Raw genomic sequence first — 17,608 nt, forward strand, 5'->3', positions numbered from 1 at the left:
ACTGGTGTGCTGATATGCCTGCCCCAGTTACAGGGGAAACTGGCAATACTAAAAATGTATTGAAAAGTTGATATGCTCCTCCCCTATTTTATGTGCAAAATAAACAAATAATGAAATTATTTCATTAAAATAATATAGAAATATCAAGTGGAAGAAAATAAATACTGCCCCTAATCTTTTTACCCCACCCCTGACAAAACAAAGCATCATGTTTCACAATTAAAAAAGTAATTTGTAATAGAAAAAGGGAGCAAAAATCAGATTTTAGGATAAAAATAAAACTGAAAAACAGATAAATGTACAGTATGTTTTGTTTGTTTGTTTTTTTTTACATTTCCTCTGATATTGGCAAAAAAAAATGAAACAAAAATTTGGAGTCATGAAAAAAAAAAAAGTCACAAATTATGCGTCATTCTATTTAACCGTTTCCTTTCCAGACTGTCTGCAGATGGCCGGAGCGCCCACACCCTGCGACTGACTATTCGCCAGTTCTCGCCACCCAATAGATATTTCAACCGGGAAAGTCGCCAGTGTCCTATTCCAATGACCGTGGCCCAAAACATGAGCAGCGGTAAGAGACAAATCGCCATTAACCCTCTCATCACCGAGACATCTTTTTTTTCCCCTTTCTTTTATGCTTTTTTTTTTTTTCTCCATCGCCACATTGGGGGACACAGGACCGTGGGTGTATGCTGCTGCCACTAGGAGGCTGACACTAAGTAAATACAAAAAGGGTTAGCTCCTCCTCTGCAGTATACACCGCCCACTGGCTCCGGATAATACCAGTTCTTGCTTAGTGTCCGTAGGAGGCACACTGCGTCTGTTTTTTTTTCCAGACGTTCTTATTTTCATTTTTATTTTTAACTTTGCGCAAGAGGATGAAGGGGGCGACGGACCCTTTTAAGGGGGCCGATCTCCCCCAAAACATCAACAGGCAAGCACATACTCCCTGTACCCTTTCCTGCGACGTGGGATGTTCGGCCGTGGACATGCCCTGTGAAATCCTAGGGGAGCGAACCCTTAGGATACACAGATGCCATCTTCCCACAGTACTGTCCGGTCGCCCTCCCTCTGCTCCACCACTGAAGAACAGCGGTGCTGCAAGGAGCTTCCCAGTCCCTCTCCACCTCCTCATCATGAGGGCGGCAGATCGAGGTTGACTGCATCTCCCCCCCCCCCCCCCCATACCTCGCCTGAAGAGGACCTTAAGCGGTGAGTTTAGCTTGGGTGGGGGGCTCCCGAGCGCACCGCGGGCTCGGCCGTAACTTGCGGCCGGGCACTGCTAATTTAGTCCCCGGCTTCAGCCTCAGCTAGGCCGCGTTCCAACAGCGCACGTCACGCGCAACGGCCCACCCACCGGTTCAGCGCTTCTCGCACACTACGAGAAGCGCCCCACAAACTCTCGGCGGCCATCTTGGGACAACGAGGAGCCTCAACGCCACCTTCTTCCCCCGATCTCGGTGCGGCTCTGGACACAGGACCTGGGTAGGTGCGCTGCACGCTGACACAGGCCCTCATACTCCTGCACAGTGCTCCACTTTACTAGCTGCACAGGTGTTCCACAGCCCTGCACGGAGGTTAAGACAAAAAATCCGCAAAAACACATACAGTGTTCTTCACTTCTTGCACCTCCTGTCAGGCTGCGCTACCAAGCGGGTATGCTACTCCGCTTTCCATCCAATAGTAGAAAACAGAAAAGGCAGCACTCACCGATCCATCACGAGAGGTAATTTTATTGTCTTACATAAAACTCTTCATGGCCGGGGGTGCAGATGTACAGAGTGCGGCAAGCCTGACGACGGCCGTTTTGCGCCCACCTGACCCGTGGAAGCGCCAGGGTCCATCTTTCCGAGCCTGCGAGGAGCGTGTCCGCATTTCCTTGGATACTCTTTCTCGGCTGGGCTAGTTGATCAATTTAAAAACATCATCTCCTGTTCCAACTCATCGGATCTCCTTCCTGGGCATGACCCCGGACACCTCCCTAGGGTTGGTGCTTCTTCCTCGGGTCAAAGTCCTGGCTCTTCAACAGGAGGTCTGGAAGCTTCTTCAGCCATACCCTTGTTCCATCAGTTTTGGCATGACCATTCTGAGGAAGGTGGTGGCCGCAATGGAGGTGATTCCATTTGCGCAACTACACCTCCGTCCCCTCCAGCACGCTCTGCTGGACGCATGGGATGGGAGCCCGTTTTCTGTCCTCTCTCCCCTCGGGTCAAGCAGACACTCCAATGGTGGATGCGCCGATCCTCTCTTCTCCAAGGGAGGTCCTTCCTCCCAGTCCATTGGCTGGTAGTCACTACCGACGCCAGCCTCCTAGGCTGGGGAGCGGTCTTTCGCCATCTCACTGCGCAGGGAACCTGGACTCATCACGAGTCTCGTCTTCCAATCAATATCCTGGACATACGTGCGATTCCACTGTCCCTAATGCGGTTCCATCATCTTCTTGCAGGCCGCCCCATCCGTATCCAGTCGGACAATGCCACGGCTGTGGCTTATATAAATCATCAGGGGGCACCCGCAGCAGAGCTGCAATGTGCGAGGTAGAGCACATCCTGCGCTGGGCCGAAAACAACCACTTGGTCATATCGGCCGTTCACATTCCAGGAGTGGAGAATTGGGCCACGGATTTCCTCAGCCAGCAAGGCCTTGCCTCAGGAGAGTGGTCTCTCCATCAGGACATATTCCAACAAATCTGCCTTCATTGGGGTACTCCGGACGTAGACTTGATGGCTTCCTGGTTCAGTGCCAAGGTACTTCAGTTTGTGGCCCGGTCCCGGGATCCCAGAGCAATCGGGACGGACGCACTAGTCCTTCCTTGGAGTCAGTTTCGCCTTCCTTACCTGTTTTCCCCCCTGCCCCTGCTTCCCAGAGTCATCAGGAAGATCAGGGCAGAGGGTGTCCTGGTAATTCTCATCGCCCCGGATTGGCCTCGCCGGGCGTGGTATGCAGAGCTGGTCCAGCTCATCGTAGACGTTCCTTAGCGCCTACCAGATCATCCAGATCTACTTTCTCAGGGCCCGATCTACCAGAACTCAGGGGTCCTGTGTTTGACGGCTTGGCCGTTGAATCCTGGGTTCTGACTCAAGCGGATTTTTTCCACGTGAAGTAGTTTCCACCTTGACCAATGCCCGAAAGCCAGTGTCAACGCGCATCTACCATCGGACCTGGAGGATCTTCTTTGAATGGTGCAGCAACATAGGTCGCCCTCTGATGGTTTTCAACATTCCTACTATCCTAGATTTCCTCCAATCCGGTCTGGACTTGGGGCTTTTGCCTAGTTCCCTTAAAGGGCAGGTCTCGGCCTTGTCAGTCCTTTTTCAACGAAAAATTGCTAGACCTCAGGCCAGAACGTTCTTTCAGGGAGTCTCTCACGTGGTGCCTCCCTACAAAGCACTTCTAGAGGCTTGGGACCTTAATCTGGTCCTAGGTGTCCTGCAGGAATCTCCCTTCGAGCCGTTGCAGGACATCTCTCTACCTCTGCTTTCATGGAAGGTGGCCTTTCTCATCGCTATTACCTCGATCAGACGAGTCTCGGAGTTGGCTGCTCTTTCCTGTCGGACGCCGTTCCTTACGTTCCACCGGGACAAGGTGGTTCCCAGACCGGCCCCTACTTTCCTCCCAAAGATGGTGTCTTCCTTCCACCTCAATGAGGATATCGTACTTCCGTCTCTTTGCCCTACTCCGTCGCACCACGTGGAGAAGGCTCTTCACTTCTTGGATCTTGTTAGAGTTCTCAGGAAGTACGTGTCCAGGACGGCATCTTTTCGACAGACGGATGCTCTGTTCGTGCTCCCGGCGGGACACCGGAAGGGACTGGCCGCTTCTAAGTCGACAATCGCCAGATGGATTCGGTCCACTATTCAAGAGGCTTACAGCGTCAGGCAAGCCTATCCCTGCGGGCCTCAGGGCACACTCCACTCGGTCGGTGGATGCTTCCTGGGCCATTCGGAATCAAGCATCTGCAAAGCAGGTTTGCAAAGCTGTGACCTGGTCTAGCCTGCACACCTTCTCAAAGCATTACAATGTCCATACTCGGGCATCTTCAGATGCAAGCCTGGGTTGGCGTATTCTGCAGGCAGTGGTAGCGCACCTGTAGACAGCAGGTACCATAAGTTTACACTGTTGGGTTGTTATTTCCCACCCAGCGACTGCTTTTGGACGTCCCACGGTCCTGTGTCCCCCAATGTGGCGATGGAGAAATAGGGATTTTTGTGTACTCACCATAAAATCCTTTTTTCCGAGCCACTCATTGGGGGACACAGCACCCATCCCTGTTTTGGCTTGTTGCCTATGATAAGTGTTTTTAGTCTCTGACATGTTGTTCCTACGGTTAAATCTTGTTAATCTCCTACTGCTTGGCTACGAACTGGTATTATCCGGAGCCAGTGGGCGGTGTATACTACAGAGGAGAAGCTAACCCTTTTTGTATTTACTTAGTGTCAGCCTCCTAGTGGCAGCAGCATACACCCACGGTCCTGTGTCCCCCAATGAGTGGCTCGGAGAAAAGGATTTTACGGTGAGTACACAAAAATCCCTATTTTTCTCCCTTCCTTTTTTCCCCCCAAGAGTCACAGGGATAGATTTCTTGGCCATAGATTATAATTATTATTACCATTTTTGCAGAAATTTTAACTAATTTTTCCTTTTTTTCTGTTTTGTGTATACAGCTTCAATGCCAATTGATAAGTCTCCATGGCAACAGACTACAACCATCGTGTGTAGTCTGACCATCCAGTCATCGGTTATTATTATTATTATTATTATTATTATTTATTATTATTTATTATTATCGGTTCCATTTTTTCCTACCAAAAAGAGACAAGGAGAATAACCCAAAACTGCAGCATCAGAATGCACAGGATTTCTTTGTTGTCTGTAATCACTGAGACATCGCTCTGCATGGAAGCTGCATACACAAAACGGTTGGACTTTTTTTTTTATTAAATCTGTCTGCAACATGGCTTAATGATATAACCCATTGATATCCCACATGTAATTTGTGATATTTCTTCTTCAGGATTGGGCTGTGCCACTGTTGTCCCCACGCTGATGGAGCTGCACATGAAACTCTTTGAGAAGATGATTGACGCCAAGTCCTCCTTCCACCTCACTCTGCTGAACGTCTGCTTTTCCAATCTCAAGGCTCCTAGGTCCTCGACGTCCTCAAGATGCTCAATCGGATTTTACCTGACTCAGAAAAAGTCATTGATGGAAGACGATTGTAGTGTCAGCCGGGTAAGAGATGGGGAGGTGACAAATCCTCTATATACAGCACCGTACGGGACACATCCTCTGTATACAGCACCGTACGGGACACATCCTCTGTATACAGCACTGTACAGGACATATCCTCTGTATACAGCACCGTGCGGGACACATCCTCTATATACAGCACCGTGCGGGACACATCCTCTATATACTACACCACACAGGACACATCCTCTATATACTGCACCACACGGGACACATCCTCTATATACTACACCACACAGGACACATCCTCTATATACTACACCACACAGGACACATCCTCTATATACTACACCACACAGGACACATCCTCTATATACTACACCACACGGGACACATCCTCTATATACTACACCACACGGGACACATCCTCTATATACTACACCACACGGGACACATCCTCTATATACTACACCACACGGGACACATCCTCTATATACTACACCACACGGGACACATCCTCTATATACAACACCACACGGGACACATCCTCTATATACTACACCACACGGGATACATCCTCTGTATACTACACCACACGGGACACATCCTCTATATACTACACCACACGGGACACATCCTCTATATACTGCACCACACCACACCGGACACATCCTCTATATACTGCACCACACCGGACACATCCTCTATATACTACACCACACGGGACACATCCTCTATATACTGCACCACACGGGACACATCCTCTATATACTACACCACACAGGACACATCCTCTATATACTACACCACACAGGACACATCCTCTATATACTACACCACACGGGACACATCCTCTATATACTACACCACACGGGACACATCCTCTATATACTACACCACACAGGACACATCCTCTATATACTACACCACACGGGACACATCCTCTATATACTACACCACACGGGACACATCCTCTATATACAACACCACACGGGACACATCCTCTATATACTACACCACACGGGATACATCCTCTGTATACTACACCACACGGGACACATCCTCTATATACTACACCACACGGGACACATCCTCTATATACTGCACCACACCACACCGGACACATCCTCTATATACTGCACCACACCGGACACATCCTCTATATACTACACCACACATCCTCTATATACTACACCACACAGGACACATCCTCTATATACTGCACCACACGGGACACATCCTCTATATACTACACCACACGGGACACATCCTCTATATACTACACCACACGGGACACATCCTCTATATACTACACCACACGGGACACATCCTCTATATACTACACCACACGGGACACATCCTCTATATACTACACCACACGGGACACATCCTCTATATACTACACCACATGGGACACATCCTCTATATACTACACCACACAGGACACATCCTCTATATACTGCACCACACGGGACACATCCTCTATATACTACACCACACTGGACACATCCTCTATATACTACACCACACGGGACACATCTTCTATATACTGCACCACACGGGACACATCCTCTATATACAACACCACACGGGACACATCCTCTATATACTACACCACACATCCTCTATATACTACACCACACAGGACACATCCTCTATATACTACACCACACGGGACACATCCTCTATATACTACACCACACGGGACACATCCTCTATATACTACACCACACGGGACACATCCTCTATATACTACACCACACGGGACACATCCTCTATATACTACACCACACGGGACACATCCTCTATATACTACACCACACGGGACACATCCTCTATATACTACACCACACAAGACACATCCTCTATATACTACACCGCACATCCTCTATATACTACACCACACGGGACACATCCTCTATATACTACACCACACGGGACACATCCTCTATATACTACACCACACGGGACACATCCTCTATATACTACACCACACGGGACACATCCTCTATATACTACACCACACATCCTCTATATACTACACCACACGGGACACATCCTCTATATACTACACCACACGGGACACATCCTCTATATACTACACCACACGGGACACATCCTCTATATACTACACCACACAGGACACATCCTCTATATACTACACCACACGGGACACATCCTCTATATACTACACCACACATCCTCTATATACTACACCACACGGGACACATCCTCTATATACTACACCACACGGGACACATCCTCTATATACTACACCACACGGGACACATCCTCTATATACTACACCACACGGGACACATCCTCTATATACTACACCACACGGGACACATCCTCTATATACTACACCACACGGGACACATCCTCTATATACTACACCACACGGGACACATCCTCTATATACTACACCACACGGGACACATCCTCTATATACTACACCACACGGGACACATCCTCTATATACTACACCACACGGGACACATCCTCTATATACTACACCACACGGGACACATCCTCTATATACTACACCACACGGGACACATCCTCTATATACTGCACCACACGGGGCACATCCTCTATATACTACACCACACCGGACACATCCTCTATATACTACACCACACATCCTCTATATACTACACCACACGGGACACATCCTCTATATACTACACCACACGGACACATCCTCTATATACTACACCACACCACACATCCTCTATATACTACACCACACGGGACACATCCTCTATATACTGCACCACACATCCTCTATATACTACACCACACGGGACACATCCTCTATATACTACACCACACGGGACACATCCTCTATATACTACACCACATGGGACATATCCTCTATATACTACACCACACGGGACACATCCTCTATATACTGCACCACAAGGGACACATCCTCTATATACTGCACCACAAGGGACACATCCTCTATATACTACACCACATGGGACACATCCTCTATATACTACACCACACGGGACACATCCTCTATATACTGCACCACAAGGGACACATCCTCTATATACTGCACTACACGGGACACATCCTCTATATACTACACCACACGGGACACATCCTCTATATACTACACCACACGGGTCACATCCTCTATATACTGCACCACACGGGACACATCCTCTATATACTACACCACACCGGACATATCCTCTATATACTACACAACACGGGACACATCCTCTATATACTACACCACACGGGACACATCCTCTATATACTACACCACACCGGACACATCCTCTATATACTGCACCACACCGGACACATCCTCTATATACTACACCACACGGGACACATCCTCTATATACTACACCACACGGGACACATCCTCTATATACTACACCACACGGGACACATCCTCTATATACTACACCACACGGGACACATCCTCTATATACTACACCACACGGGACACATCCTCTATATACTACACCACACTGGACACATCCTCTATATACTACACCACACGGGACACATCCTCTATATACTACACGGGACACATCCTCTATATACTACACCACACCGGACACATCCTCTATATACTGCACCACAAGGGACACATCCTCTATATACTGCACCACAAGGGACACATCCTCTATATACTACACCACATGGGACACATCCTCTATATACTACACCACACGGGACACATCCTCTATATACTACACCACATGGGACACATCCTCTATATACTACACCACACGGGACACATCCTCTATATACTGCACCACAAGGGACACATCCTCTATATACTGCACTACACGGGACACATCCTCTATATACTACACCACACGGGACACATCCTCTATATACTACACCACACGGGACACATCCTCTATATACTGCACCACACCGGACACATCCTATATATACTACACCACACGGGGCACATCCTCTATATACTACACCACACGGGACACATCCTCTATATACTGCACCACACGGGACACATCCTCTATATACTGCACCACACGGGACACATCCTCTATATACTACACCACACGGGACACATCCTCTATATACTACACCACACGGGACACATCCTCTATATACTACACCACACGGGACACATCCTCTATATACTACACCACACGGGACACATCCTCTATATACTACACCACACGGGACACATCCTCTATATACTACACCACACGGGACACATCCTCTATATACTACACCACACGGGGCACATCCTCTATATACTACACCACACATCCTCTATATACTACACCACAAGGGACACATCCTCTATATACTGCACTACACGGGACACATCCTCTATATACTACACCACACCGGACACATCCTCTATATACTACACCACACGGGACACATCCTCTATATACTACACCACACGGGACACATCCTCTATATACTACACCACACTGGACACATCCTCTATATACTACACCACACATCCTCTATATACTACACCACACATCCTCTATATACTGCACCACACGGAACACATCCTCTATATACTACACCACACCGGACACATCCTCTATATACTACACCACACATCCTCTATATACTACACCACACATCCTCTATATACTACACCACACATCCTCTATATACTACACCACACAGGACACATCCTCTATATACTGCATCACACAGGACACATCCTCTATATACTACACCACACGGGACACATCCTCTATATACTACACCACACTGGACACATCCTCTATATACTACACCAGACATCCTCTATATACTACACCACACATCCTCTATATACTACACCACACATCCTCTATATACTACACTACACGGGACACATCCTCTATATACTGCATCACACAGGACACATCCTCTATATACTACACCACACGGGACACATCCTCTATATACTACACCACACGGGACACATCCTCTATATACTACACCACACTGGACACATCCTCTATATACTACACCACACGGGACACATCCTCTATATACTACACCACACGGGACACATCCTCTATATACTGCACCACACGGAACACATCCTCTATATACTACACCACACCGGACACATCCTCTATATACTACACCACACATCCTCTATATACTACACCACGCATCCTCTATATACTACACCACACATCCTCTATATACTACACCACACAGGACACATCCTCTATATACTGCATCACACAGGACACATCCTCTATATACTACACCACACGGGACACATCCTCTATATACTACACCACACGGGACACATCCTCTATATACTACACCACACTGGACACATCCTCTATATACTACACCACACATCCTCTATATACTGCACCACACGGGACACATCCTCTATATACTACACCACACCGGACACATCCTCTATATACTACACCACACAGGACACATCCTCTATATACTACACCACACATCCTCTATATACTACACCACACGGGACACATCCTCTATATACTACACCACACATCCTCTATATACTGCACCACACGGGACACATCCTCTATATACTGCACCACACCGGACACATCCTCTATATACTACACCACACATCCTCTATATACTACACCACACGGGACACATCCTCTATATACTACACCACACGGGACACATCCTCTATATACTACACCACACGGGGCACATCCTCTATATACTACACCACACATCCTCTATATACTACACCACACCGGACACGTCCTCTATATACTGCACCACACCGGACACATCCTCTATATACTACACCACACGGGACATATCCTCTATATACTACACCACACGGGACACCTCCTCTATATACTACACCACACGGGACACCTCCTCTATATACTACACCACACGGGACACATCCTCTATATACTACACCACACGGGACACATCCTCTATATACTACACCACACGGGACACATCCTCTATATACTACACCACACGGGACACATCCTCTATATACTACACCACACGGGACACATCCTCTATATACTACACCAAACGGGACACATCCTCTATATACTACACCACACGGGACACCTCCTCTATATACTACACCACACGGGACACATCCTCTATATACTACACCACACGGGACACATCCTCTATATACTACACCACACGGGACACATCCTCTATATACTACACCACACGGGACACATCCTCTATATACTACACCACACGGGACACATCCTCTATATACTACACCACACCGGACACATCCTCTATATACTACACCACACGGGACACATCCTCTATATACTACACCACACGGGACACATCCTCTATATACTACACCACACGGGACACATCCTCTATATACTACACCACACGGGACACATCCTCTATATACTACACCACACGGGACACATCCTCTATATACTACACCACACGGGACACGTCCTCTATATACTACACCACACGGGACACATCCTCTATATACTACACCACACAGGACACATCCTCTATATACTACACCACACCGGACATATCCTCTATATACTACACCACACGGGACACATCCTCTATATACTACACCACACGGGACACATCCTCTATATACTACACCACACGGGACACATCCTCTATATACTACACCACACCAAACATATCCTCTATATACTACACCACACGGGACACATCCTCTATATACTACACCACACAGGACACATCCTCTATATACTACACCACACGGGACACATCCTCTATATACTACACCACACATCCTCTATATACTACACCACACGGGACACATCCTCTATATACTGCACCACACGGGACACCTCCTCTATATACTACACCACACGGGATACATCCTCTATATACTACACCACACAGGACACATCCTCTATATACTACACCACACAGGACACATCCTCTATATACTACACCACACGGGACACATCCTCTATATACTACACCACACATCCTCTATATACTACACTACACGGGACACATCCTCTATATACTACACTACACGGGACACATCCTCTATATACTACACCACACGGGACATATCCTCTATATACTACACCACACATCCTCTATATACTACACCACACGGGATACATCCTCTATATACTACACCACACAGGACACATCCTCTATATACTACACCACACAGGACACATCCTCTATATACTACACCACACGGGACACATCCTCTATATACTACACCACACATCCTCTATATACTACACTACACGGGACACATCCTCTATATACTACACCACACAGGACACATCCTCTATATACTACACCACACATCCTCTATATACTACACCACACATCCTCTATATACTACACCACACGGGACACATCCTCTATATACTACACCACACCGGACACGTCCTCTATATACTGCACCACACCGGACACATCCTCTATATACTACACCACACAGGTCACATCCTCTATATACTACACCACACGGGACACATCCTCTATATACTACACCACACGGGGCACATCCTCTATATACTACACCACACATCCTCTATATACTACACCACACGGGACACATCCTCTATATACTGCACCACACGGGACACATCCTCTATATACTACACCACACGGGACACATCCTCTATATACTACACCACACTGGAGACACATCCTCTATATACTACACCACACTGGACACATCCTCTATATACTACACCACACGGGACACATCCTCTATATACTACACCACACAGGACACATCCTCTATATACTACACCAAACGGGACACATCCTCTATATACTACACCACACATCCTCTATATACTACACCACACGGGACACATCCTCTATATACTACACCACACAGGACACATCCTCTATATACTACACCACACGGGACACATCCTCTATATACTACACCACACATCCTCTATATACTACACCACACAGGTCACATCCTCTATATACTACACCACACGGGACACATCCTCTATATACTACACCACACAGGACACATCCTCTATATACTACACCACACGGGACACATCCTCTATATACTGCACCACACGGGACACATCCTCTATATACTACACCACACATCCTCTATATACTACACCACACAGGACACATCCTCTATATACTACACCACACGGGACACATCCTCTATATACTACACCACACGGGACACATCCTCTATATACTACACCACACGGGACACATCCTCTATATACTACACCACACATCCTCTATATACTACACCACACAGGACACATCCTCTATATACTACACCACACATCCTCTATATACTACACCACACGGGACACATCCTCTATATACTACACCACACCGGACACATCCTCTATATACTACACCACACAGGTCACATCCTCTATATACTACACCACACGGGACACATCCTCTATATACTGCACCACACGGGACACATCCTCTATATACTACACCACACGGGACACATCCTCTATATACTACACCACACGGGACACATCCTCTATATACTACACCACACGGGACACATCCTCTATATACTACACCACACGGGACACATCCTCTATATACTACACCACACGGGACACATCCTCTATATACTACACCACACAGGACACATCCTCTATATACTACACCACACGGGACACATCCTCTATATACTACACCACACGGGACACATCCTCTATATACTGCACCACACCGGACACATCCTCTATATACTACACCACACGGGACACATCCTCTATATACTACACCACACAGGACACATCCTCTATATACTACACCACACGGGACACATCCTCTATATACTACACCACACGGGACACATCCTCTATATACTACACCACACGGGACACATCCTCTATATACTGCACCACACGGGACACATCCTCTATATACTGCACCACACGGGACACATCCTCTATATACTGCACCACACGGGACACATCCTCTATATACTGCACCACACGGGACACATCCTCTATATACTACACCACACGGGACACATCCTGTATATACTACACCACACGGGAGACATCCTCTATATACTACACCACACGGGACACATCCTCTATATACTACACCACACGGGACACATCCTCTATATACTACACCACACGGGACACATCCTCTATATACTACACCACACGGGACACATCCTCTATATACTACACCACACGGGACACATCCTCTATATACTACACCACACAGGACACATCCTCTATATACTACACCACACATCCTCTATATACTACACCACACGGAACACATCCTCTATATACTACACCACACATCCTCTATATACTACACCACACAGGACACATCCTCTATATACTGCACCACACCGGACACATCCTCTATATACTACACCACACGGGACACATCCTCTATATACTACACCACACAGGACACATCCTCTATATACTACACCACACGGGACACATCCTCTATATACTACACCACACGGCACACATCCTCTATATACTACACCACACAGGACACATCCTCTATATACTGCACCACACCGGACACATCCTCTATATACTACACCACACGGGACACATCCTCTATATACTACACCACACAGGACACATCCTCTATATACTACACCACACGGGACACATCCTCTATATACTACACCACACGGGACACATCCTCTATATACTACACCACACAGGACACATCCTCTATATACTACACCACACATCCTCTATATACTACACCACACGGAACACATCCTCTATATACTACACCACACATCCTCTATATACTACACCACACGGGACACATCCTCTATATACTGCACCACACCGGACACATCCTCTATATACTACACCACACCGGACACATCCTCTATATACTACACCACACGGGACACATCCTCTATATACTACACCACACAGGACACATCCTCTATATACTACACCACACAGGACACATCCTCTATATACTACACCACACAGGACACATCCTCTATATACTACACCACACATCCTCTATATACTACACCACACGGGACACATCCTCTATATACTGCACCACACGGGACATATCCTCTATATACTACACCACACAGGACACATCCTCTATATACTACACCACACATCCTCTATATACTACACCACACATCCTCTATATACTACACCACACAGGACACATCCTCTATATACTACACCACACAGGACACATCCTCTATATACTACACCACACATCCTCTATATACTACACCACACAGGACACATCCTCTATATACTACACCACACGGGACACATCCTCTATATACTACACCACACGGGACATATCCTCTATATACTACACCACACAGGACACATCCTCTATATACTACACTACACGGGACACATCCTCTATATACTACACCACACGGGACACATCCTCTATATACTACACCACACGGGATACATCCTCTATATACTACACCACACAGGACACATCCTCTATATACTACACCACACAGGACACATCCTCTATATACTACACCACACAGGACACATCCTCTATATACTACACCACACAGGACACATCCTCTATATACTACACCACACGGGACACATCCTCTATATACTACACCACACGGGACACATCCTCTATATACTACACCACACATCCTCTATATACTACACCACACATCCTCTATATACTACACCACACGGGACACATCCTCTATATACTACACCACACGGGACACATCCTCTATATACTACACCACACGGGACACATCCTCTATATACTACACCACACAAGACACATCCTCTATATACTACACCACACGGGACACATCCTCTATATACTACACCACACGGGACACATCCTCTATATACTACACCACACATCCTCTATTTACTACACCACACGGGACACATCCTCTATATACTACACCACACCGGACACATCCTCTATATACTACACCACATGGGACATATCCTCTATATACTACACCACACGGGACACATCCTCTATATACTACACCACACGGGACATATCCTCTATATACTACACCACACCGGACACATCCTCTATATACTACACCACACGGGACATATCCTCTATATACTACACCACACGGGACACATCCTCTATATACTACACCACACGGGACACATCCTCTATATACTACACCACACGGGACACATCCTCTATATACTACACCACACGGGACACATCCTCTATATACTACACCACACATCCTCTATATACTACACCACACGGGACACATCCTCTATATACTGCACCACACGGGACACATCCTCTATATACTGCACCACACCGGACACATCCTCTATATACTACACCACACATCCTCTATATACTACACCACACTGGACACATCCTCTATATACTACACCACACGGGACACATCCTCTATATACTGCACCACACCGGACACATCCTCTATATACTACACCACACGGGACACATCCTCTATATACTACACCACACGGGACACATCCTCTATATACTACACCACACGGGACACATCCTCTATATACTACACCACACGGGACACATCCTCTATATACTACACCACACGGGACACATCCTCTATATACTACACCACACGGGACACATCCTCTATATACTACACCACACGGGACACATCCTCTATATACTACACCACACATCCTCTATATACTACACCACACGGGACACATCCTCTATATACTACACCACACGGGACACATCCTCTATATACTACACCACACGGGACACATCCTCTATATACTGCACCACACGGGACACATCCTCTATATACTACACCACACATCCTCTATATACTACACCACACATCCTCTATATACTACACCACACGGGACACATCCTCTATATACTGCACCACACGGGACACATCCTCTATATACTACACCACACCGGACACATCCTCTATATACTACACCACACCGGACACATCCTCTATATACTACACCACACGGCACACATCCTCTATATACTACACCACACAGGACACATCCTCTATATACTACACCACACAGGACACATCCTCTATATACTACACCACACCGGACACATCCTCTATATACTACACCACACGGCACACATCCTCTATATACTACACCACACAGGACACATCCTCTATATACTACACCACACAGGACACATCCTCTATATACTACACCACACAGGACACATCCTCTATATACTACACCACACATCCTCTATATACTGCACCACACCGGACACATCCTCTATATACTACACCACACGGGACACATCCTCTATATACTACACCACACCGGACACATCCTCTATATACTACACCACACGGCACACATCCTCTATATACTACACCACACAGGACACATCCTCTATATACTACACCACACAGGACACATCCTCTATATACTACACCACACAGGACACATCCTCTATATACTACACCACACATCCTCTATATACTGCACCACACCGGACACATCCTCTA

At 46.9% G+C, this 17,608-nt stretch overlaps 1 protein-coding gene across 3 annotated transcripts in view; it reads left to right on the forward strand.

The window, feature by feature from the left end:
* Positions 1-17,608, forward strand: part of POLI (DNA polymerase iota) — a 103,549-nt gene that overhangs the window by 43,764 nt on the left and 42,177 nt on the right. For 2 of the 3 annotated variants that reach the window (XM_069746003.1, XM_069746002.1), the window contains exons 8-9: positions 438-571; positions 5,015-5,232. In XM_069746003.1, coding sequence (XP_069602104.1) covers positions 438-571; positions 5,015-5,232 — 352 coding nt within the window. Of the gene's footprint in view, positions 1-437; positions 572-5,014; positions 5,248-17,608 lie in introns of all 3 variants that reach the window. The other variant, XM_069746001.1, reaches the window with a different exon arrangement.

Source organism: Ranitomeya imitator, chromosome 1, assembly GCF_032444005.1.
Source record: "Ranitomeya imitator isolate aRanImi1 chromosome 1, aRanImi1.pri, whole genome shotgun sequence".
Taxonomy (NCBI): Eukaryota; Metazoa; Chordata; class Amphibia; order Anura; family Dendrobatidae; genus Ranitomeya; species Ranitomeya imitator.